Source organism: Otolemur garnettii, unplaced genomic scaffold, assembly GCF_000181295.1.
Source record: "Otolemur garnettii isolate 467f Iridium unplaced genomic scaffold, OtoGar3 scaffold00005, whole genome shotgun sequence".
In the NCBI taxonomy this organism is placed as follows: domain Eukaryota; kingdom Metazoa; phylum Chordata; class Mammalia; order Primates; family Galagidae; genus Otolemur; species Otolemur garnettii.
Window position 1 is genome coordinate 4998939 of NW_003852400.1, and position 25965 is coordinate 5024903.

At 37.7% G+C, this 25965-nt stretch overlaps 1 protein-coding gene across 2 annotated transcripts in view; it reads left to right on the forward strand.

The window, feature by feature from the left end:
• The window catches only part of RELN (reelin), a 479973-nt gene that overhangs the window by 338961 nt on the left and 115047 nt on the right, over positions 1-25965 (forward strand). For both annotated transcript variants that reach the window (XM_003782608.3, XM_023518943.1), the window contains 5 exons: positions 8633-8825; positions 9593-9705; positions 16901-17038; positions 18043-18229; positions 23566-23771. In XM_003782608.3, the coding sequence (XP_003782656.1) occupies positions 8633-8825; positions 9593-9705; positions 16901-17038; positions 18043-18229; positions 23566-23771 (837 nt within the window). The remainder of the gene's footprint in view (positions 1-8632; positions 8826-9592; positions 9706-16900; positions 17039-18042; positions 18230-23565; positions 23772-25965) is intronic.

Consider the following 25965-nt stretch of genomic DNA (forward strand, 5'->3'; position numbering starts at 1 on the left):
AGCAGAGCACTGGCCCCATATACTGAGGGTGGTGGGTTCAAACCCGGCCCCGTCCAAACTGCAACAAAAAATAGTCTGGCATTTTGGCGGGTGCCTGTGGTCCCAGCTACTCAGGAGGCTGAGGCAAGAGAATCACTTTTAAGCCCAGGAGCTGGAGGTTGCTGTGATCTGTGATGCCACAGCACTCTACCAAGGGTGACAAAGCAAGACTCTGCCTCAAAAAACAAACAAACAGGTGTCAGTGCTACACGCCTCATTGCTGAATATCATGATGGTCACCTTCCAATTACTCCCTTTGATCATCTGGTGACCGCAGTGATATTCAGCAATGAAGTATTACAGCACTTTTTCTAAGACTAGTTCACAAACTTAATTGTCAGAACTTGCAAACTTTAATTTTTTTAAGTTATTAGAATTAGGTGCCCCCATGAAGCTGCTGAATGAATTGATCTAGTTCCACTGGAGACATAGGTGAGTAACTGGCTATAAATGGAACTCAGGCCTCCTAAAGAAGTGGCTCCTGACAGTCTCCCATCTGCCACTCAGCCCTCAATGCACCCCGGCAGGGACACATAACCTGGTATAAAAGAATGGACAGTGTTCATTTGTGGTCATGACCATTGTGTACAAACAGCCTAAAGGTCTCTTAGGGGACACATTCCCCCCAGTTCTGTCTCCCATACATGAAGTTATCTGATTTCTGAGAGAAAACTGCTAGTAAAGTATCCAATTTAAGGCTGAGTTTTGTTTAAACAAAGGCTGCTTTTTGTAAAAGCAGAATAAACAGCAGCTGAGAATCTCAACCTATGCTTTCTATTAGGCTAAGACAGTTCATCTAGCTTAAAGCACAAGGAATAGTGTAGCTCTGAAATGAACAATATATAAATTTCCAAAGTAAAAGAATAGGGATGAAAATGAAGAAACTGAAGAATATAAACCATGAATTTTAAATGGGAAGGGTAAAGATAAGCAAAATAAAGCAGGTGCTCTAGACACAATGTATAAAAAGATCCTGAACAGACGCTGGATAGCACATGATTCCAACATAGCTTCAGTTGCCAACATGACCCTGAAATCTCAACTAGATAAATAAGGAGTAGTTTAGCCACTTAGAAATCCATGAAGACTTCAAAGTGAAGTATTAAATATAAATATATGCCAAAATGCATTGTGTAGGAAAATTCCGGTTTTGTTTTGTTTTTAAGCTATAGATTGAATTAAGTATGTTTAAAAGATTATAATAAAATCCATTTGTTATCTGGAAATTGCTTAGTTAGAGAATTAGTCCAGTTGGGAAACTGACTGAAAGAGTATAGTCGGGAGACCAAGGAGAACAGTAATAAATTTTTGTCATAACAAATATGGCATTTTAAGCCCACATGTACTTAATGTCTCTATAATGTAGAAATTATTCAAATAATGTAACAGAGAAAATGCTGTACCATTTTTGGGATCTGAAACATGAACGTATTCCTACGAGAATGGAAAGTCTGTTGATGAGAACAGACGGAGAAAAATTTAGTGGCCCCTCCCCCGGTCTCACTAAATTCTTCCAGACTGAAGCAGAGGCTAGAGGCCAGTAACAGAGGTGGTGCTGCCGGTTGGAGAGGTCCTCAGGAAGGTGAGGTCAGTCGGGGGCCTCCACACCCTCAATACCATAGATCACTGACCATGCAAAACCTGTTAGAATTACAAAAGGAAAATTATAACCACCACAATTTCAAGTGTGGTTTTAAAGTTTTGGTCCTTTATGAAGCAAGCAAACAAAAAGTAAATGAGAACCTAGACAAATATAAGATGGTAATTGTCTTAGTCTGTTTATGTTTCTATAAAGGAAGACCTGAGACTGGGTAACTTACGAAGAAAAGAGGTTTATTTGACTTAGGGTTCAAGAGGCTGTACAAAAAGCATGGTGCCAGCATCTGCCTCTGGCAAGGGCCTCCAGCTGTTTCCACTCATGGTAGAAGGTGAAAGGGAGCTGGTATGTGCAGACATCACATAGCAAGAGAGGAAGCAGAGGTGGAGGGAGGGTAGGTGCCAGGTCATTTTTAACAACCAACTCTCAGGGGAGCTAATAGAGTGAGAACTCACTCATTACCGTGAGGATCCACTCCCGTGACCCAAACACCTCTAGTTAGTCCCCACATCCAACACAGAGAATCAAATTTCAACATGAAATCTGGAGGGGAAAAACATCAAATTATAGCAATAATTAATAGGCAAGATTTAATAAAGAAGTTTATTCTAAAAATAAAAAATACGTATTCCTCTCAAATTTCCAATGGATATTTGCAAAAAAAAAAAAAAAAGATTATAAACTAGGCTTGGAGGCAATCTCAATAGATACCAATAAAACATAACACCAAAATCAGGAACCATAAGGGTCACATATTCTACTACTTAAATCTTCTAACTTACATCTAGGGAGGAAAAGACCTCCCCTGAAACAAAACACTGCGACAGATCTAAAGCAGAGGGATATTTTCAACATATATGACAAACTGTACATCCTCAATAGGTAAAGAACCCTTATATATCAATAAGAGAAAGATAAACCCCACTTTTAAAATGGGCAAAGCACATGAAAAGGCTACTTATATGCAAAATATTATAAATGGCCAATAAACAGGAGTAGATTTTAAACATTAATAATAAAAAATGTAGATTAAGGGACTATCACCATAAAGTAGCCAAAGTAAAGAACATTGTTGAAGTTCAGTATGAACAGGTAGTAAGAATTGGTGTTAACATTCTTGGTAAGTGTAACTTGGTATGATCTTTTTGGACAGCAGCTTGGCAGTAAGTGCCATCTTTTGAAATGTGCATTTGCTTTGACCAAGCAATTCTGCTTCTAGGAATTTATCCTCATGAAATAACTGGACAAATGCACAAAGATATACAAAGATGCATATTATAAAAGAATCATTTATAATAGTGAAAGATGGAAAGAACCTCACCAAATTTCTATATTTGAAGATCGGCTTAATTCATTTTTAAATGAAATTAAAAGAACAATTTGGTAGGTAAGTGAAGCTGGCCAAATTTCACTAATCATGTGCCATAAGGAAAGACAGTGCATCAATATTTACACTTCTTAGATGGCTATGCAGTGTTCTACTAATTAAGAGTCCCATTGAATATTTTTTCAATGTGGAGAGATGGCAATGAAAGGTTGTAAAAAAGAGGGAGCAGATTTACTATGATTTCATAATTTTTTGAGAGCGAAAGAAAAATATGTATGGTATGTATTTTTGTATGTAAGCATAAGGAAAAATGTCTGGAAGTATTTATACCAAAATGTTAACAGTGGTCACCTCTAGAGAATGAAACTACAAATTTTTCCCTTTTTTTAATGCTGCTTTTGTGTTATCAGATTTTTTCCAGTAATATAAAATTTATGTAATCCACTAAAATAATAGTTATTTCTGTTTTGAAATGCAAGGTTGTAGAAATGACAAGTAATTTTAAATGCTGCCTTTAATCCCACAATATCAGCAGGTGTTCCTGTCAAATCTAGCAAACATTTCTTTGGTAATTACAAGAACATAACCCCTAAATGGATGATATTAGAATGATTAAATTCATTCACATCTTCTGCGTACAACTTCTGAATGGTATCAAAACAAAAACAGCATCGTGAGGCTCTCCTGTTTTCCTTAAAGCTCCGCAAAGCTGTACCTTTCTTTCGGGCCCTTAATCAATAGAATATTGCTTAGTCTTCTAAGCAGTATAAATATTGATGCGTACCCTTTCTTACGACACATTAATGGTGAAATTTGGCCATCTCGACTGACTTACCAAACTGTGCCTGAAGAGATAAGCTCGATTGTCAAAAACTGACTCAGTCCCTAGTTAACTGGGCTTTTGGACATGAATTTGCTTTTAAAGAGCTTTGAGGCTCAAGCATTCTCCACTTACTTTGGTTATATGTATCTACCTTTCAAATAAAAGAGCCTTTTTTTATGTAGAGGGGAAATAGGCTCTGGGGAAATGCAGAAAGTGATTCCTTTAAGTCAAGATAACCTCAAAACCTTGTTGGTGTTCATTACAGCACTCAAGTAACTAGTTTTGTGAAACTTGCCTGCTCCCCAGTTGAAAGACCTCACTCATGTGCTCATTTTATTTAACAAACATTCTTTGAGAGCCTGTAATAGGCATGACATAGTGGAAAGACTTCAAAGTAGAAACCAGAAGTCCCCTTTTCTAGCCTTTTAGCAATTGTGTGACCCTGAGGCCAGCAATTCAGCCTCTCAGTTTTCCTTCTCCATGGCACAGTGTTAAGGACCCCTAACAGCCTCCCAGTGGTCTTGACTCAGAGGTCTGATGTGATAATCCAGCTTTCAGAAAACTGTGATGTCCAATACAGTGTGCTTCTCGGAGGTGCAGCCAAGGTTCTGAGTGCTTTAGGAGATGCAGAGATGACTAAGATACGATCCCTCCCTATGGACAGGCTTCCAGCCTGGTCAGAAAAACAGATCCATGGCTATACATGAGATTCAGCCAGGGATGGAAAGGAGAGGCAGCTATACCAGAGACAAAATATAGAACTGTGGAGACTCACATTACATCATGGTGTTATCTATTAGGCCACTGTGTAATAGAGAGCCTTCAAGCCTTCTTGGCAGGTAGAAATAAAGAAGAGAGAGGCAGTATTTCCTAGTGGAAAGGGTTATCCTCATTCTCTCATTAAATCTAGTAATTAGAAGTTGGAGCTTTTTTTTATCATTACTTTATTTATGAGGCACTCATGCAAGTCAACGCGAATAAAGCTGAGGCTCCTGATTCCCGGTGCCTTCTGTCTCCAGAATTTCTCCCCATAATGCTAATATGGACTATCCTTTTCTTTTCCTTCGATTTTAACAGAAAGAAAGTTCTGCCTCATGTTTGCCTTTATAAACATGTCTTGACTTAGACAAGCAGCAAAGAGGAGCCGTTTTGTAAATTAAAGGATCACAGTCTATGAAATTCTCTGCCCTCAAAGCCCCAGCTGAGTATGAACATTTAGCCAGTCTTGAATAAACCAGAAGCAATCAAATGAACTTGAGCTCTGTACTGTGAGTGGTCTAGAAGATAAGGCACAGATGTCTGTGCTTTTCTCAGGCTTTTGTGCCTTAGATTAAGGCATTGGGGTAGATGTCTCATAGTACCATCAAGTATGGCAGATGTATCAGTTAGAGATGCTTTCAGCTCTAGGTTACAGCAAAAACAACAAGCAAAAACTGACCATGGCATAAGCAAAAGTAAAGAGGCTATTTGTTATTTGTAACAAGCAGTCCTGTAGCAGCCAGTGCAGAGCTGGTGAGCGCCTTAACAAGGCCATCCAGGCTCTAGGCTGTCTTTACCTTTTTTCTCCACAGTCTCAGCAGAAAGGTTTCCATCAGCATACTTATTACATTATTGTCATAAGATGGTTGCTGCCCTCTGGAGAGGAAGGAAGGCCATAGGAACAACAAGAGTGTGGCCACCATCTTTAATCTGTTATTTTATATAACTTTTTTGAGATGAGGTCTCACTCTGTCACCTAGACTAGAGTACAGTGGCATTATCACAGCTCACTGCAACCTCAAACTTTGGGCTCAAGTGATTCTCCTGCCTCACCTTCCTGAGTAGCTGGAACTATAGGCGCTGGCCGCTGCACCCAACTAATTTTTCTATGTTCTGTAGAAATGAGGTCTTGCCATAGCGCTCTGGCTGGTCTCAAACAGCTGGCTTCATTTCAAGTGATCCTCCCAAAGTGTCGGGATTACAGGTATGAGCCAGTGGGCCCAGCCTATTTTTATCTTTCTTTTTTTTGGTATCTTGATACCTTTAAAATCTGTTATCACCAGATAGCTCACAGAGCACACACCTCTACTCAGGCCGGAATCCTTCCTCTCCTCAGCTAATTTCGTGATTACATTTGTAATCATCCGAAGGTTGGGCGCAGGCAGTACTTGTAAAGCACAGCACTTCCTTTTGTTTCTGTACAGAATTATGAGGGCACTAAACTATCTCATAAGGGAGAAGTTTACAAGGAGCTGATTGTGAAAATAATTTAGGTTATTTCAGAAATGCTCAGGTGGAAAAATGCTACCCATGGCAGAAGTGAGAAGGCTTTAGTGGCTCTGTGTCACTTGCAGACCCTTCAGCCTATGTGCTACTGTGTACTATGGGGCTTTCTCTCCTGATGCCCAGGGAGATTGGTAGGTTGGTTTTTCTTTTGTTTGTTTTTTTGTTTGTTTGTTTGTTTTTTGAGCAAACACTTTCTTTTGTTTTTCTTGTTTTTTTGGTTTTTTGGTTTTTTGTTTTAAGACCAGGTCTCACTCTGGCTCGAGTGTGGTAGTGTCATCGTAGCTCACACAACCTTAAACTCCTGGGCTCAAGTGATCCTCTTGCTTCAGCCTCCCAAGTAGCTGAGACTACAGGAGTGCCCCACCATGCCCAGCTTGTTTTTTCTATTTTTAGTAGAGATGAGGTCTCTCTTGATGCTCAGGCTGGTCTCAAACTCCTGACCTTAAGCAATCCACCTGCCTGGGCCTAATAGAGTATTGGGATTACAACCCCTGGCCTAAAGCAAACACTTTGAATGAAGCCTGTTTGGCTGCCTGTAATTACCTTCCTCCTCATAAAAGGTACTAGAAAGAGCCCTGGAAGCCAAAAGCAGCGTTTATTTCTCATGGACGGAAGCATTTGTGATTTTTTTTCTTTTTTCTTTTTTTTGGCCCACTTGAAAGAGCTCGGAAGCAGTATGAACAAGTTTCTGTCTATATGGCTTCCAACTATTTTTGTTCTGTGTTGATTTCTTTTATTTTTCCAATATTGCTAAAAATTGCATTCTATAGCTTTCTATTGTCTAGATTGCATCCTGTATACCCAAACACAAAGCAGGAGTCATACTTTTATATTTTTAACATCAGCGTATCATTGCGTAATAAATGAAAGTTAATAATTTGTAAATTGACTATAAACAAAATTTACTCCAAGTTACAATGCTTTTCTTTCCCAATCTTAAAGTAATAGAAAGACAAAGAAATAGTGTATTAGTTAAGAAGCTTTTGGAGTCAGGCAAAGCTAGTTTCTCATAGAGTCTCTACCATTTACTGGACCCGTTTTCTGTTAAAAAGATATAATTATTCTCATTATGAAGAGGTACTGTAAAGGTGAAACGAAGATAATTTGGCTCAGATGGTGCTTAGCACTGTCTTAGTACCTGGCCTAGACTCAACAAATAATTGGCATCTATATTAATAATGACTAGTCGTGGCATTTTCTATTTTTTGACTGTATTTATAAGACCACCAGTATTGAATATGATTTTTCCCTTCCTTTTATTATTTTTCCCATCAACTACCAGCTTAGGGCTTTTCCGTTTTACTCCTCCACACATTGTCCAAGTCCAAACCCTTGGTTTAAAAACTGTTAGTTAGTGATTACTCATTGTTGGGGAAAGCATCTTCTTATATTTTATAACCTTAGTCTCAGTCCATGGTTAACCCTCTATATAGACAGTATTCTATTATTAACTAAATAGCATCTTCACCTCTGTAAAAATCGGGTCAGAATAATTATTCATTTTGCTGATTTAGCAAAAAAAAATTAAGAAAATATATTATCATAAATGCCTCAAAGATTTTACAGAGTATTTCCTTAGTCCTTGGTTCATATCAGCTATGCCTCCTAACTAATAGGAGTTACCACAGAAAATTAATACTGTAACTACTTCAGAATAACAGAAACAAGTACTATGATCGACAAATTTTAGTGTGGTCAACTCTGGGAATATTTACACTGATCCATGGAATTACAGTGAAAATATGTCCCCTTTTTAATCTCCGCTGATGGATTACAACTTCCTGAGCAGTTTTCTCTAACAAGAATTTCTGTTTGCCTTCAAACAGTTTGCAATTCCAGAGTATTCAGCTGGGATCCAGTAAAACATGAATTTTACTGATCTGAGGCATAACAATTAAAATTCCTTTATAATGTGTTTAGTATTTAACAAATGAGCTTTAAAGACTATTTGTAAAATAAGAAAAACAAAAAGAAAAATTGTAAGTCACAAATTTTCCACCACTAAACATGGCCACCTCAGACATTTCCTTCAGGCATCATTTTGTGGTTATTTTTTGAACTTATTTCATCATGTACATCTTGATGTGATATATTACCATCATAAATACTTGAAATATGGATAAGATTCTGTCACGTAGCTATACCATTTTACTCAAGACTTCCATTTTATCTTGTAGTTTGACACTGAGATTGTTACCAATTACTGTAAGTAATCCTGTAATATTTGTCACACTTTACAAAATTGTCTCTAAATTTAGAATTATTTCTTTAGGATAGATTTAAAGGAGTGAGATTAATGAGTCAAAAGGTTTATACTTATGAGCAATATATGAGTGAGTGGCAATTTCACATACGTTTGACAACTTTAAAAAAAGGTATTAACTTTTTTTTAAAAAGTTGCTTCTTTGATAGCTTGTTTTAAACCTCAATTATTAGATTGACTGAAATCCATTCTAGAACTTGGGAAGGCTTAAATAAGTAAAATGAAACTATTTTGGTCGAAGTTACGAAGTAAAGAGCTTACTTTTTCTCTAATATATTGCTTTTAGACTCTTCTGATTTCCATCTCTGTCTCTTTTAGTTTTACAGGGGATTCTAAACTTGCCTCCAGTATGCGCTATGTGGAGACACAGTCCATGCAGATAGGAGCGTCTTATATGATACAGTTCAGTTTGGTGATGGGATGTGGCCAGAAATACACTCCACACATGGACAACCAGGTGAAGCTGGAGTATTCAACCAATCACGGCCTTACCTGGCACCTCGTCCAAGAAGTAAGTCTGTTTTCTCTAAAGCTTGTGATAGGTAACCTTTTCTTTTTCTCGTAAGAAACAAAGAAATGACAGTTCTAGAAGTTTAGGTCTCATTGAAAAGAAATGGTGTTATGTGTAACTTAGAATTGCTATAAAGTCAGCGGGGAATTACAAGGATGCCACATTCTTCACTGCCAGATACTAAAGGGTAATTGGAAGTGAAAAAGAAATGGGAGTAACTTCAAAACTGGATACTCTCAGCTGGTGTTGTGAATATTATTTTCTCTAACCCTCTTCTTTTATCAACATGTCTTTTTTCCCTATACCATGTTTTCATCTGTTCCTTTCTAAGTTTCTTTGCCTATAGGTACATCATATTAAGGAAGTAGTATCTCTTGTCTTTAGAAACAAAAAAGAAATGTGTTGATGTTAGAATAAAATTTACTTCTTTATATATGCATAGCAATAATCTCCCATTGCAGTAAGTGCATAAACATCATGTGAAGAGAATAATTTTGCCAAGTGCCAGTGTTATGGTAACAGGCAAAAAAATTAATTCCTAATCCATTTCTGTTTGTACATGTGAGAACTGGGAGACATTCAATTCCATTATGGCATCTCATGTTTGAAATTATTTCTTAAATGTTTTAGTGTCATGGAAGGAAAAACCATGGATGGCATCTGTATCACGAATAGTTAAGGTTATAGACTATATTTCTCTAAGGAGCGGGTGAGTAAACATATTTCCCTTGGGGAAAATGTTTAATCTTTGCCTGACTTTCTTTTAGGAATGCCTTCCAAGTATGCCAAGTTGTCAGGAGTTCACCTCCGCAAGTATTTACCATGCCAGTGAGTTCACACAGTGGAGAAGAGTTATAGTACTTCTTCCCCAGAAAACCTGGTAAGAGATGATGTCGCTTTAACTTTTACTGTCTCTATTAGCGTGACTTGAATATGAAAATAAGCACAATGGCAAATGTGTATTCTTTTTTTTTCATTACCAAAGGCCTTCTTTTATATTGAAGGTATACTGAAGATATTTTTGGTTTCCAAACTATTCTAGCTTTTCTGATCCCCTTTCTTGCTCCAACCTTTTCTTTAAAAAAAAAATAATAATTTTTAATCATTATGTGTACATAATAATTGTATATCTTTGTAGGGTAAATCTGATGTTTTGATACAGGCATATAATGTGAACTAATCAAATCAGGGTAATTGGGGTATCTGTCACCTCAGACATTTAATACTTCTTTGTGTTAGGAACATTCCCATTCCACTCTTTTAGTTATTTTAAAGAACACCCTAACTTACTGTGATCATAGTCACTTTGTTGTTCTATAAATATTGTTCATTCTATCTAACTAAATTTTTGTGCACATTAACCATCCCCACTTAATATTCCCTCTCCTCACTATCCTTTCAAATCTCAGGTAATAACCATTTGACTTTCTGTCTCCGTGAGATCAAGCGTTTTTAATATTTACCTCCCACATAGGTGTGAGAATGTGCAAGATTTGTCTTTCTGTTCTTAGCTTATTTCACTTAACATCATGTTCTCCAGTTCCATCCATCTTGTTGCAAATGCCAGGATTTCATTCTTTGTTGTGGCTATATAATATTCCATTGCGTATATGTACCTCAATTTCTTTATCCGTTCACTTATTGGTAGACACTTAGTTGATTCCAAATCTTGGCTATTATGAATGGTGCTACATTAAACATGGGAATGCAGATATCCTTTGGATATATTCATCATTGAGAATGCTGGGTTTATTTTTAGTTTTATAAGGAAACTCCACACTGCTCTCCATAGTAATTGCACTAATTATATTCCCACTAACAGTGTACAAGGGTTGCCCTTTCTCCACATCCTCACCAGCATTCATTTTTGCCTGTCTTTTTGATAGAAACCTTTTTAACTGGGATGGTAACTCTTTGTAGTTTTGATTTGCATTTCTCTGATGACTATTTTTATACACCTATTGGCCACTTGTATGTCTTCCTTTGACAAATGTCTATTCAGATCCTTTGCCCATTTTTAATTGGACTACTTTTTTTTTCTATTGAGTTGTTGGAGCTCCTTGTATATTCTAGTATTAATCCCTTATCAGATAGGTGGTTTGAGAATATTTTCTCACATTCTATGGGTTGTCTCTTCTCTTTGTTTATTGTTTTCTTTGCTATACAGAAGCTCTTTCACTTGATGTGATCCCATTTGTCCAATTTTGCTTTGGTTGCCTGGACTTTGTGGGTATTACTCAAGAAATCATTGCACAAACCAATATCCAGAAGCATTTCCCTGATGTTTTCTTTTAGTAGTTTCAGAGTTTCAGTCTTACATTTAGGTCTTGAATCTGTTTTTTATGATTTATATAAATCGTATGATTATATGATTTAATTCTTCTGTATATGGATATCTGGTTTTCCCAGCACCATTTATTGAACAGACTGTCCTTTCTCCACCGTATGTTCTTGGTACCTTTGTCAAAGATAAGTTCACTATAGATGTGTGGATATATTTCTGGGTTCTCTATTCTGTCCATTGGTCTGTGTGTCTGTTTTATGCCAGTATCATGCTGTTTTGATTACTAATAATTGAAGTCAGGTAATGTGATTCTTCCAGTTGTTTCTTTTCACTCAGGATGGCTTCAGCTATTCTGGGTGTTCTGTAGTTCCATATACATTTTAGGTTATTTCTTCTATTTCTGTGACGTATGTCATTTTTTTTTGATGGGGGTTGCATCAAATCTGTAGATGGCTTTGGGAAAGATGTACATTTTTAACAATATTGATTCTTCTCATTCAAGAGCATGGAATATCTTTTCTTTTTGTGTGTCCTCTTCAGTTTGATTCATCACTGTTTTATAGCTTTTATTATAGACATCTTTCACCAACTTTTTCTTTTTTATGGGAGAACTCAATGAGATAGTCCCTTTAGGTTTGGTATACAAAAGGAAATAGAAGAATCTCGAAATTCAAGTAGTTTGAATTGCAATGCTGTTTTCTTGCTGAAAAGTCCTACTTTGTATAGCAAAAGCTTACTCTACACTCTTTTCCTCTACTTACATTCTTTCAGTAACAATAAAAAAAATTATCCCCTAGGAAACAGAGGTCTCAGTAAACTAGGAAAAAAGTTAAGTATTTGATAATGTGAAAGAGAAAAAAAGCACAATAATTTTTCCCAAATACTGCATTGTTTTCTATTAGACTGATCATTTAAAACAGTGTATTATTTGGAGGGAAAGTAAAAGAATTAAGGAAACATACTATGGATAGTATTTAAAGCTCCGAGTGAGGATGAAAGAAAAAGCCTTGGACTTGAAATTTAGAAGGTCTGAATTCTCAGTATGACTCTGCCAATAATTAATCACATGATCTTAACCATTCACAGCCTCTTCCTCAAAGCCAAATCTTTATGCAAAGGTTAAATTAGATTATCTTAATGGTCCTTCACAGTCCTGGAATCCTAAGATTCTGTGATTTATACAAAAGAAAAAGCATAAAAGAGAGAAGTATTATTTTATTTTCTGTGGTATATGCCCTGCCATAGCCCTTTTCTAAATAGAAAATTACTAAATAAACCTTCTCAGATTATTTTATATAAAAGATAGACTCTACACCAGAAAATTGGTTACATAAGCACCTAAGATTATTTTTACACCTTCATTTGAAAATTGAATTACTACAGTATGTAAGAATGCCTCCTTGATTATTTTTTAACAATGCATTATTATGTCAGCTGGAATAAAATGCTTGAAATTTGATTTCCACAGCTTTTTTTCATATCCAACTGTGAGCCATTTCCTGGATACTCTATTAATGCTTTCTATAACAAGTTGCTACTTCTCTAACATTCTATTGTTTTATGTCTACTGCTGGGAATATAATCAAGATTTTTTTATTTAATTTCAATGACATTCCAAGCATGTATATCGAGTTGATGCAAAGCAATACATCAAACAATTGAAATACCGTTGTACTGGGTGCAAAACTACTGAGGTGGTATTTTTTTCATTATTTCGCCATTAAATGTATTCCCTTGTTATTTAAAGATTGTTTATTTTTTTTCCTTAACATGTGAAGTACAATTTCAAAGTTATGATGATAAGATAAACTTGATTGAGTTCATGTAACTTAGGCAATATCCAGGAGGATATTCTGATATTATCAGAATAAACTTGGCAGACTACTTTACACTCAATTGTATGTTGCATTATCATTTCTTAGCTCCAGAGACAGCACTACCAGGTTGAAAATCTTAGCATTGTCCCTCGCCTCTTATTAGTGTTAATTAGACACTGAAAAGAAATATGTTGACCCTTAATCTTGTTAGTTGTAACGCAATGCCTGCCACATATTAAATGTTGGGAAATTAAATAGAATTTTAATTTGATGTGCCTCATGAACTAAAAAGATGTTTTATTATAAAGTATCTCCTTTTACAACAGAGACTATTTTACTAGGTTATTCCCCTGACCATTTCCCTTTAAATACATGTGCTAAATATTTTCATTCTGCTTTTCCAGTTTTCCTTCAAAGACCTGAGAAAAGAAAGCGAAAATATTTTTTTAAAAAAAAACAACCCTGTAGGATATTTATTTAAGCATTCCCAGTGGCTTATAACTTAAACTAAACATTATTAGTTTTTTTAAAAACAGTATTCAACTAGGTATTGTTTTTAAATCTATAATGGTCAGAAACTCTACTATAAAGGTAAAGTTTGTTTATTCTCCTTGCCATTCTTGGTAACTTTGTTAGGTTTATTTCAAACTTTTGTGAATAACATGTGTTTCTCAACCGGCTAAGGCACCAGCCACGTACACCTAAGGTGGCGGGTTTGAATCCCCAGCCTGGACCCGCCAAACAACAATGACAGCTGCAACCAAAAAATAGCCAGGCGTTGTGGCGGGCGCCTGTGGTCCCAGCTACTTGGGAGGCGGAGGCAGGAGACTGGCTTGAGCCCAGGAGTTGGAGGTTGCTGTGAGCTGTAATGCCACGGCACTCTGCCCAGGGGGACAGCTTGAGGCTCTGTCTCAAAAAAAAAAAAAAAATGTGTTTCTCGAGCATAGGGGAGAGAGTGCGGCTTGGTTTAAAACAGTACTCCTTTTTTGGCCAAACCTTTGTTCTGCACTTTTGGTTAAAATGCATGCAACTATAAATTGAATGCATAAAAGCAAATGTGGTTCCTGCATTATCAGAGATCTGTGAAGTTGGGAAAATGTGCTAGCTAGGACAACTTAGAGTGGAAATATCAAATGTATACACCTGCTCGGAGAAATTATATTGTGTATGAATCAAACGTTTGTTACCCAGTGAAAATTAATTTCGTTTTTATGGGAGACATTTACATAAGAACAAGGCCTAATGAGACCCAAACAGCTGTCAGTCGCCAACTTCATAAACAAATCAACACCTAATGACTGAATGAGTTTCAGAATAATTGGGTAAATGTAATTACAGAAACTCTGAAGGTGGAAAATACAATTTAGTCAGCCTTCATTTACCTTCATTTACCTTGATTCTTCAGGTTACCTAACTATCCAAAGATGACTCAATGCTCTCTCGTTTTCAAGTTTATATGGGCAAAAATGAAATAGAAGAGTCAAGTTTTGTTCCTTTTGGGAATCCATAGAGTTTTGAATTTAAATACAAGTTAACTTCATTTCATGACCCACACAGCAGCAGTTCCTTCCACTTTCAGAGTCTTTCCAAGAGAGAGAAAGAGGGCAAATAGGTAAATGAAGTATTTGTGTTAAGGGTGGTATCCAGCAATGATGCGGCCTCAAATCAACACGCTCACACCTTGACTTCTCAGGTGTGACCAGCTGGTGATTGCTCACATGACTAATTTTTTTTTCACTAAAATTGAAGCCAGTATTTAACCTTTCCCCTGCTCTTTCTCTTACCATCAGCATGTTAAACTATGGGTTGTATATTTAAATGAAATAGTCCACTTTAAACATTTTTATTTCAAAGAAATATTTTTTTCAAAAGTTCTTAAGATGCATATAAAGATTAATTGACTTAGAAGAAAGAATTTAGAATGTGCCTGCATTAGCCACATAAATAAACTAGGTAATCCACAACAGGTTTCTGAAGCCACCCGACCCCCAAGTTTAAAGTTTGAGGTGACAAAACCTTGAATTAGTGAATGCCATGGATTTTGTATAGGTATGTAACTGTAAAGAAAATAAATTGTCCCCTTGGTCAACACACCACCAGAAGAATCATTATATTTGAAGTCTGGAAGGATTAGAAATCATTTTGCCCAAATATTTTATTTGAGAGGTGAAAAACTAGATGCCTTGAAGGCTGAAATTTCTCACTAAAGGTCACAGGGCTGATAAATTGCATCATCAGAGTCCTGGGGGATCTTGTCCCCCAAATCCTGGTACATTCTCCACTCCATTACCTATGCAAATGAGAGGCAGGCTGCCCTTTCCTCACCTGTTCAGCCACGCATTGGCTCATTATTTAGCAAACTTTCTTTAAGAATCTGCTTTGTTCCAGCGCTGTGCAAACTATTGAGACAGAAGATACCCCACTTCCTAACAAGCTCACAGTCTAGGCACCTAGACTTAGATTGTAATCAGTTTTAAAATGATAAAATCAACGCTCCTTTTCTTGTTGACAGTGGTGCATGAGTCTTATTTATTTCTGTTAGGCTCTATGCTCTGAGACAATGCACCTACTTTTATAGTAGGCTTCTCTAAAAACCATTTCTTAGTATGGGACTATGAAAATTGTGCTGGCCTTTTGATTCCAAATATAAACCTTTCCCATGAAGGAGGTAGCTCATTCTGTCCCACTGTAAGTCCCGTGACAAGCACTGATAACACAGCAAACCTGTGTCTACTGGATACACCTCAGTGAGTCCTGAAATTATCCTACCAGGAGTGAAAATGCAACGTATTAGCCACAGATCATTGATAAAATAAACAATGAGGACTTAGTCTGAATGTTAACAGCCTGTTATGTACTTAGGGAGTGCTTAATATGTGGGTAATTGATGCAGTAGACTTTAATGGATCATTCAGAGCCGTTAAGATCAAGTCTGCCCGTACAGAGTGTGCTTGGGGAGGAAGGTTTAATCAGTGGAACTGAACATGCACAACAACTCTGCACAACCTTTTTTTTTGTTGTTCAGTACTTTGACCAAAAAGGACTAATCACAAACCCCTGAAAATCCCTACAGGTGAAAAATACGCTATAATTTTGAAACAACGCTATATGGCACTCAGTGAGTAGAAGGCTTATCAACATCACTCTCAAAATAGCCACTTCTTTAGATCCAATGAATTAAGGTCCCAAGTGTTTCTCTATGTGTAATGGACTGTTTAACTTTTTATCTCCACTTGAGATCAGCTTGTCCATGAAACTCAAGCAAGTTGGTATTTCAGAAGCACGCAGAATTTAGCATCCAGACACTCTTATTTGTAATTGAGTAGAGCATAGTATAGTCCCCTCAACCCCAAAATAATATCCCTGAATGACACTTTTGTTTTATGTTGAGAGCTCACTAGAGGTTTTCTAATAAGTATGGATGTGTTTATTGTAAAAAAAAAAAAAAAAAAAAGTTTTGTTAAATATCTTACATTTTTCTCTATAAAATACAGACTCAAGTTAGTAGATATCTTTATTATTTAAAATAGAGGATGGCCATAAAGTTCATGTGCTAGTTTGTTATTTTAAATAATGAATGGCTACTCTGGATTCTTTTAGAGTACTTTTCTTTTTCAGCATCAGATCTCCATGCAAGAAAAAAAAATCTGATTTTTTTTTAACATGTTTCTCACACAGGAGACCAGGGTTTGATAAAAAGTAAATAAATGTTAAAAATTAAAGAAATGAAATGTCTCAAATTACGAGTGAAATATATTCAGTAGGCCGCTTGCTTTTTAACTTTTTTTCATGATTGAATGATAGCATTGCACAATAATGGAGCAGAAATTAAAGAAACATGATGGGCAGCTAAATACAAGTTCCACAAAGTTCCTTTCAGTTATCTGAAGGATTTTGGCCTCTAACATTCATGTCTGCACCACTGCATTTTGGTTGCAACACTATTCTTTTTTTTTACTGCACCTCATTTCTAGGTCCAGTGCCACCCGCTTCCGTTGGAGTCAGAGCTATTACACGGCCCAGGACGAGTGGGCGTTAGACAGCATCTACATCGGGCAGCAGTGCCCCAACATGTGCAACGGGCACGGGGCGTGTGACCACGGCATGTGCAGGTACAGGCACCAGAGCGTGCAGTCAGTTCCTGCTTCTCGGACTTGTGTCTGTAAGGATATTGCCACAGCTGTCATCAGGGTTGTGTGGACAGGCTATTAAATAGTGAAATAGCCAAAGGAAAATGATCTTCCTTTCTGTTTGTACTTTAGATATAAAAGATATTGCTACCTTAAAATAAGTATAAAACCATGTATTCTAAACTTCAAAATAGAACCTCAAGACAAAGGCTCCTGGGTTTACATTCCAGAGTTTATTAAAAGCGCTTTGCTTTTGCTCCTCGTTTCTTCCCCTGACAGTCTGAAAGTGCCAGTCAAACGCTGCTGCACTCTCTCCTATGTCACTTCACCAGAAGTTCAAGGTTGTATGCACAGGGAGATAGTGATTGTCACTAATGAGGACAGAGGAACACACCTGAATACTTAAAGACTCTAAAAGAGATTTAATCATGAAAGAGAAAGTATAAAATGTGGCTGGATTTACATGTTTGTTGAACGGATATTGATATGTGGCTTTTTACAACTAAAGGAAAATCCCCCTATCCCTCACCCTCCAGCACACGTACACACATACTCCGACATCCTCCTTCATTACTGCTTGTTGTCTAAATTCTATCCTCATAACATTATTTCTTTTAAGAAAGCATTCTGCCAGTGGTCCCAGCTAATCAGGAGGCTGAGATGGGAGGATCATCGTGAGCCTAGGAATTGGAGGCCACAGTGACTATCATCACACCGCTGCACTCCAGCCTAGGCAACAGAGCAAGAGTCCATCATTTAAAAAAAAAAGGAAGAAAGAAAGTAAAGAAAAGATTCTATCCATTGGAGAGGAATGTGCAAAACTGAAAGTTGCCACATACACAGATCGACACAGGGATTAATGCCGTAGGAAAAGTCTAGTATGAATGATAAGACCTGAGGACAAGGAGGGCATGGGAAATGTTTCAGGTCAGATGGCCACTGCCTTGGCAGGTAGGCCTCTGACCTCTGTACTGGTTCTCTCATAGGTGTGACCAGGGATACCACGGCACTGAATGCCACCCAGAAGCTGCACTGCCTTCCACAATCATGTCTGATTTCGAGAACCAGAATGGTTGGGAGTCTGACTGGCAGGAAGTCATTGGGGGGGAAATTGTAAAACCAGAACAAGGGTGTGGTGTCATCTCCTCCGGATCATCTCTATACTTCAGCAAGGTATGGCCAAGGGCTGGGATAAGTCATCGGGGTAATGCTAGTTTAGTAGGGGACTGGTTCAAGGGGCAGTGTGAACCCTGAAGGCACAAGTATGAAATGATTTTATTGTTCCCCATTTCCCTACTTTTGACCAGGCTTTGTCAAATTCCCATCCTTTAACTCTTGTAGTTCTATAATTGGTTTTGGCTGCTACAAACCCAGGTTAGGCCAGTTTAAAATTCCTACCCCTCTTGTGCCTGGCCTAAATCCATTGCTTTTCTTCCCTATGGTGCCAGCCAGGCTTATATCTTGAGGGTCTTCGACTAAGGAAGTTTCTCAGTCTCTTCTCAGCCCGGCTTTGGGAAGGTGTGTCGTGCAGACCTGGGGTGAGGGTCTGGAGTGGTGGAGCTTAGAGGTCAAAGGCTGTGCTCTGGAGCCAGCCTGCCTGTTGCAGTCCATCTCTACCACTTCCTTGCTTGGTGACTTTCAACATACTACTTAACCTCCTGTGACTTAGCTTCCTCATCTGTAAAGTGAGCATTAAAAGAGTATCTGCTTCATTAGGGTTATTACGTAGATTGAGTTAATATCTGTAAATCATGCGGAACAGTCCTTAACATACAGAAAGCACTTTCATAGTGTGTATTAACTCTGTCCATTAATATCAGGCATCTGATTAGAAGAATGATGGTGGGGGTGGGAATATACAGAGCTGTCCTTGGTGAGCAGACATCTCACCTATTCTCATCTATTCCAACTCCGTTTGGTGGCTGCTATAGTGTTTACTGATGTGGGACCCTGCATACAAGTTTTCCTGCAGTGTTCACCTTCTGCAGTGGTGGTACCAGATTAGGTGTGTCGATGGGTAGATACCAACTAGGGACTGAGGTGCCAGCTAGGTCTTCCCTAGCCACAGGCCAGGCAGGATATTCTTTCTCTCTCTTCTCTAACTCATCACAGAGCAACTAAAGAGGGGAACAGGTCCAATCTCTAACCTGAGCAACATGCCTAACCTTGACTGTCAGCATCTGTCTTTAGAATGTGAGGTGCTTAATACCACTTCTTTCCAGCAGGGAATAAAGTCAGCAATTCTGGAACAATTGGAAATGTCCCACTTTACGTCCCATAACAAGAAGACAGGTGTGGGTGATACACCATAGGGCTGATACGTTATAGAATCTGTTTGGGCAGAAATCCAAGACAAGTTAATTCATGCAAATGCAAAAATAGGTACATGTTTTGTTTTAAAGCAGGTGTAGAACAAAGAATCAGGAAGAAAACAAAATAGAGAATGGTAGAAAATTAGAGATGGAGTCCATTTAATGCTATTTCCCATCCATTGACATTGAGGGTCCCCTGATCACTATTGTTAGAGATAACAATAATAAAGTGAAGAAATGATCAACATACATTGAATACATCTGGATACACTGTATAATTGTGAAGAAATGGGATAATTGTGCATCAATTTTAAAAGGATATTATGAATCTTTCACAAATATGTGAAATGTGTGTATGCACAGTAAATGTGTGTATGCACATAAGCGTGTGCACACACACACAGATTTTAAATACATAAAGGGTTGGGTTCCATATTAGTATTTCTGCGTAATTCAAGGTGATCTCTGTAATCAGACTATCTGGGCTTCAGAAGTCATTAGTTCTCCTTCCAAAGTTCTAACAACTCTGGGTCTCAATTTCATTGACTTTAACGTCAATATTGGGAGGAATAAGTGAGCTACTGCAGATAAAGAATAAGGACAGGCAGTGGGAACATAGAAAGAGCTCAGTGATACCATAATTGCATTTATAATAATAAATTTCAAATTGATATCACTGAATATTTCTACGTACATGTCCTCCCACAAACTTAAACATCATCATTTCAAAAGTAAAATTAGTCCCTTTCCCTCCCAATCCAGCTTTCCCTTTAGATTTTTAGGGGACTATCCCAGGGGTTATTTTGTGCTTTTTTCTCTTGATTCAGTCAGAACTGTTATGAATTCTGAGTGGGAGAAACTGTCTTAAGCAAAAAAGGGGGAGATTTAGTTCTCGTAATGAAAATACAGTTTCAGATGGAACTGGGCTCAGAGATATCTGGAGCCAGTTACTCAAATGCTCGCAGAATTTAAGAGTAGATTCTATTTTCAAGTCAGCTGTCACTGATAGCCACAGTTTTCCAAGCAGCTCCATAGAAAAAAATTGAAAAGCTTTCTGATTTGCCAATCACAGTGTCCTGGGGAAAATGGCATCCTGATTGGTACAGCCAGAGTCATAGACTCAGTTGTTTGGCAGACAGGTGGAATGCACAGTTTGGCAGCCCCCACCAGTAACCAGCCTAGGTTCATTTATTTAAAAGCATCTTTCTGTTCTTTCCCTCTCCTGTCACAAACATTCAGGCGTTCAGGATAATCTTCAATACTTTCTGCCCTGACTACATAACGTATATTCATTTTTCAAGCAGGAGCGTTCTGTACAGCCAAGGAGCTCTCCTCACCATCCGGGTTTTGCCAGTTTGCCTGCATTGCCTCAGGCCCCACTGGGCCCCACCGTTAGGCCTTCCATCTTCTCTGCATTCACATAAAGCTTTGAGCATTCTGTTCAAATCCTGCTGCTTCCAGGAAGCTTTCTGGAGCTACGGCAAGCTATACTAATCTCTGTTTCCTTAAAATTCCTCTCTTGTTTATACATATTTAGTTCACATTTTTATTTTTATCCTCACAGCATCCATGAAAATGCAGAGAGTCCCACGGACCAAGCTGAACTCTAGATAAGGTGTTCACCTCAGAAATGCATACCATGTGCCAGGTGTTTATAATTAAGTCCACAAATACCCCTGAGGCTACACAGACAGGAAAATTAGTAAGTGGTCATGTCAGCAAATGGGGTGCAGCAAGGCACCAGGACTTGATTTGCAGCCCTCAGTCGGCATCGCTGTCTCTGCCACAGTCTGTGGGTCCTCCCATGTTTGTTTATATAACACATGGTGTTCAGCCTGTTGTAATTGTTGAAGGAATGAATGAATAAATGAAATTAAGAAAGAAAATTGGTGAATAAAAGACTCTAAAGAAACAGTTATTTTCAAATAAATAAATAGACTTGCTTCTCGGCCTTGTGGCTAAGATTGAGTATAGAATTTTCTAGGGGCATTTTGATTAATTTTAAAAGACTTTAATGGAAAGCAGACCGTGGATATTCAGGAAATGTTTTAAAGATTTTGTTATAAAGGTTTTAGATTCTGAAAGCACAACCTGTTAAAACTGGTTTTACACGTATTTTAGCAAAACCCTTAAAGCAATGAGATATTTTAACCTAGAATTTTTGGGGGAAATTGGAGGGCACTTTCCATAGTCCAGGAATGAAACAATGGATTACTCCAACACACAGCCTTACACGAGCCTGCGCCTCGACACGCACACACGTAAATACATTGAATTCACAGAAAGACTTCAAAGCGTATGTTCCATCAAATTCTAAATTCTGTCAAAGACTTTGCCACATGGCATTTCCCTTTTCTCTTTTCTTCCTTTAAAACAATGTTCGAGATTTCACATCACTGAACAAAGAATATGATTTGTGCTATTCTTTTGGGGAAAAAACGCTTTCAAGGCCAAATTATGCATTTGTGTGATGTTGTCCCCCATTTCTAAAAATCCCACGAAATGCTCCTTCCAAACTGTGTAGACTAACACCGCCGTCTCCTGGAAAAGCAACACTGTTGTGTGAATTTCACAATAGAAAAATCATTACAACCAACTAATTGTGATAATTAGATTTTTGTAATTCTTCTCACCTTAGAGCTGTATCCTTCTGGCTCATTTCCACATGCCAGCTTTTTCAGAGAAGGCTGCTGAATTGGAATTAATCTGCAAGGTTCTGTAGTTTTTCTCCCCAAAGTCATTTTCCCTGTAATGATCTGAAGGCATGAAAATACTAGGATTTCTAAGGTGCTTCTCATTTATGATATTTCAAATCAACAAGAAAAATTAAAAATACACATGAACACGTTGGAAATACATATTACTTCTAAGATTTCCGCAAATAAATACTTAAAATTGAGATTTCCAAGGACTCTCTAAGTTCCTGTCTCGGATTGAACTTTAGTTCTCATTTTTCTGGCTATCTCATTTACGTTGGAATCTCTTAATTGGGGTTAAACCTATCAATAGCAGTGTACACTTTTCATTAGCTCCACGGACTTCCCCTGTGACTTCTAAAAACTGAAACCCTCTCTTAATTGACTTAGCGGATTAAAGTCGAGTTTAAATTACCTACATAAGTATGGGGGCCATTTTTCTCTAATACTATATATACTATCTCAGTTTTTCTTTTCTATTTTTAATTGAACTCTTTGGGAGCTCTCCAAGACCAATTCAGAGAAGTCCATGGATTAGCTTTGGCAGAAGCTCTCTGGCTGGAAGAATCTCATAAGCAACCCCCTTTTCAGTCCCATTAGCATGAAATCACGTAGCCCCACAGAAATGATGACCAACCTTGGTTATTTTGTATCTAACACCTCACAACAGGACAGTGGCCTACAGGGGACACTAAGCAAAAGAATTGAGGGACTGGATTTAAGGAACTTGATGACCTTTTTGGACACAAAGAGACCCTTTATTAATTGCAGAAACTTACTTGAATAATCTCTCCCAACCTCTCTATTTGAGAGAGAGAGAGTGAAAGACAGACAGACGGACAGACATTGGAGCTTGAGTGACCTGGGTTGCTTTAGGGTCAGGGACGTATCTCTGGGGAGGATGCTCCCTCAGGAAAGCATGCTGTGTGCCAGGTAAGTTACAGACAGCATCTTATTTCACATAATTGTCATAATACCCTATGAGGAACGTCCCATTGTCCATATTGTACACTTGAGAAAAATAAGAGCTCAGAAAGGTTACCCCATTAGTGAACAGTAGGAATAATGGGCTGAGATGCAAACCCAGCTCCAAATGATTTCAAAGTATATAATCTTTCTTCTCCATTACTCTGCCTAGACGAGATTTACAAGGCAAGGACTAGAAGGGTTTTAATTAAAATTAATTTTGCTTTATTTTTTAAAACTTCCAGTTACTCTTTCGTATCATTAGCAATTTCCAAGGGTCTCATAACCAAGTCTGGGAATCAGTGATGTAGAGGTTAGGCCAGTGTATCCAGGAACAGTTACCATAGTCAGAGCAGAGGTACCTACAGGGCGTAACCTTCTCCTTTCAGCAATAAATGGAGACAAACCATCTCCACACAGTGCTAGGTCCCTCATGTGATTTTGAAACCAAAGCAAAATGCCAGAGGACTTGCAGATGAGTAAATATGTGATTCTAAGATTCTCTTGGATTTTGTTTTGTTTTGTTTTCTGAAAGGCTGGGAAAAGACAGTTGGTGAGCTGGGATCTGGATACTTCTTGGGTGGACTTTGTCCAGTTCTACATCCAAATAGGTGGAGAGAGTGCCTCCTGCAACAAGCCTGACAGCAGAGAGGAGGGCGTCCTCCTCCAGTACAGCAACAACGGGGGCATCCAGTGGCACCTGCTAGCAGAGATGTACTTCTCAGACTTCAGCAGACCCAGGTAACCCCCCACCTGATGGGCCTTCTAGTGGTTTCCAGGAATGGTAAAGATTAAATTGTTGATAAGTGAGGTGATGGTTATGTTAACCAGTTTGATGTAAGCTTTCCGCATTGGATATCAAATCAACACATTGTGTGCCATAAATGCATTAATGTACAGTTATGGTTTATTTAAAAATAAAATTAAATAAATAAAAAGTCATGGAAAGAACTAAAAAAAATTGTTGATGTGTTTCTACAATGTTAACTGTGGTAATAATAGACAAACTCATAAATATTTAACATAAATGATGCCCCAATATATAAAAATTTCATTTTGTTTAAAGTGACTGGACAGAAAGCATTTGTATTCATATTTGAATCTTTAAAGACGTTGAAAGGAATTGTGATTAGAAGAAATGCAAGATGACCAACCACTGACCGCTGTTTACCCAAAGAAACTCTGTGACGGAGGATGTTCCAAGCTCATTTTCTCCTTGCAGTTTGGTTTATTTGCCTTTAATGCACACACAAAGTATGCTTAGTTGGTAGATTTAACAACGGGATGGGTTTTTCTCTTAAAATTTTTCATGTGACTGCACTCAAGGCTGGTCCTAAACAGTCTATGAGTAAGTCTTAAATTTTGCACTGGCCCATCACGGTCTTTATTTTGATACATAGGGGATACATGTAATAAAATGCCTCAGGCAATGACTGTCGAAGAGATTAGAAAACTGATTCATGTTTAATAGTAATGCCTATGCCAGGCAATCAGTGTATTTAAATATAGTTCTTTTGCAATTATGTAGTATTTTGAAATTCTGTATTTATACTTCACCCTTTAATAAGTATCCTAAAAGTCTGCTCAGAGATATTGCTTTTAGAATATTCCTCTTTATAATCTCTGTATTTTCCCTTTAACCAAATTTTCAATGTGTTGACTCCTTTTAAGCTTTAACATATTAATCTTGTCCTCATTTTGCATTTTACAACTGAGGCTTTTTTATTGAAAAAAATTATTTAAGAATATATAGATATAATTCTTACAAATTGGACAGATTTTAAATATGCTACTTAAAATATACCTACTATATAGATTAGGTGTTCATGAGATTATTGTTTTAAAATACTGAGTCATTTAAAGGTGACATAACCTTTCCAGGATATAACACAAGTAGATGTACACATAGAACTACTAAAAATATCTCTAAGGGTTTGGGAGGTGGGGGGAAGAAACCAGAAAAGAGGCAGCTGGATGAAGCAAGGGACATGATACCCGGGGAGAAGGTCAGAAATGATGGGTGGAAGACAGGGCTAAGTGAGCTCCTCCAAGGTGCAGGGTAATAGACAGGAAATTGATAATGGTGCCCAGAGGTTTAAACAATGATTTTAAATAACTCAAATTCTTTATTCCAAGCAATATGAGAACCTGAAATTATTTATAGTTCAGTAACGTGTCTCAAGAACTATATAGGTAAACAAGGATTTAATAGCTTCTCCAAATCCCAGAAATAAAATGTTTAGTTTTAACAGAAGTAATTCACCTGGACTTGTGAAGTCTATGAACTGCCTTAAATACTGTGCAAAATAGTTTACTTACAGGACTTTTTATGAAAGGCCAGAAAATGTCACCAGATTGTCACAGAGTTCTGTTACACTAAAAAGGTTAAGAAACTGTGAATTGGAAGATATGGGGGAAAGACCCCATTTATGGTGGCAAATAAGCAATACTGAGAATGTGAAGAAAACTATAAAACTTTTTTTTGAGACAGACTCTTACTTTATTACCCTTGGTAGAGTGCTGTGGCATCTTAGCTCATAGCAACCTCAAACTCTTGGGCTCAAGCGATCCTCTTGCCTCATCTTTCCCGGTAGCTAGGACTATAGGTGCCTGCCACAATGCCAGGCTGTTTTTCAGAGACAGGATCTCTCTCTTGCTCAGGCTGGTCTTAAACTCATGAACTCAGGCAATCCAACTGCCTCAGCCTCCTAGAGTGCTAGGATTACAGGAGTGAGCCACCGCCCTTGGCCCTAAAACTACAAATCTAAAACTTCCTTTAGAAACACAGCACAAAAAGACTGGAAAATAATACAAAATCTCTGTATAGGAAAACTGAGTATTGTGTTATGAAGATATCTCTTAATTTATGTTTAATTCAATTTCAATCAAAATTTGGGGGGAGCTTTATATCTAGAAATAGAAGCTGGGAGTGCAA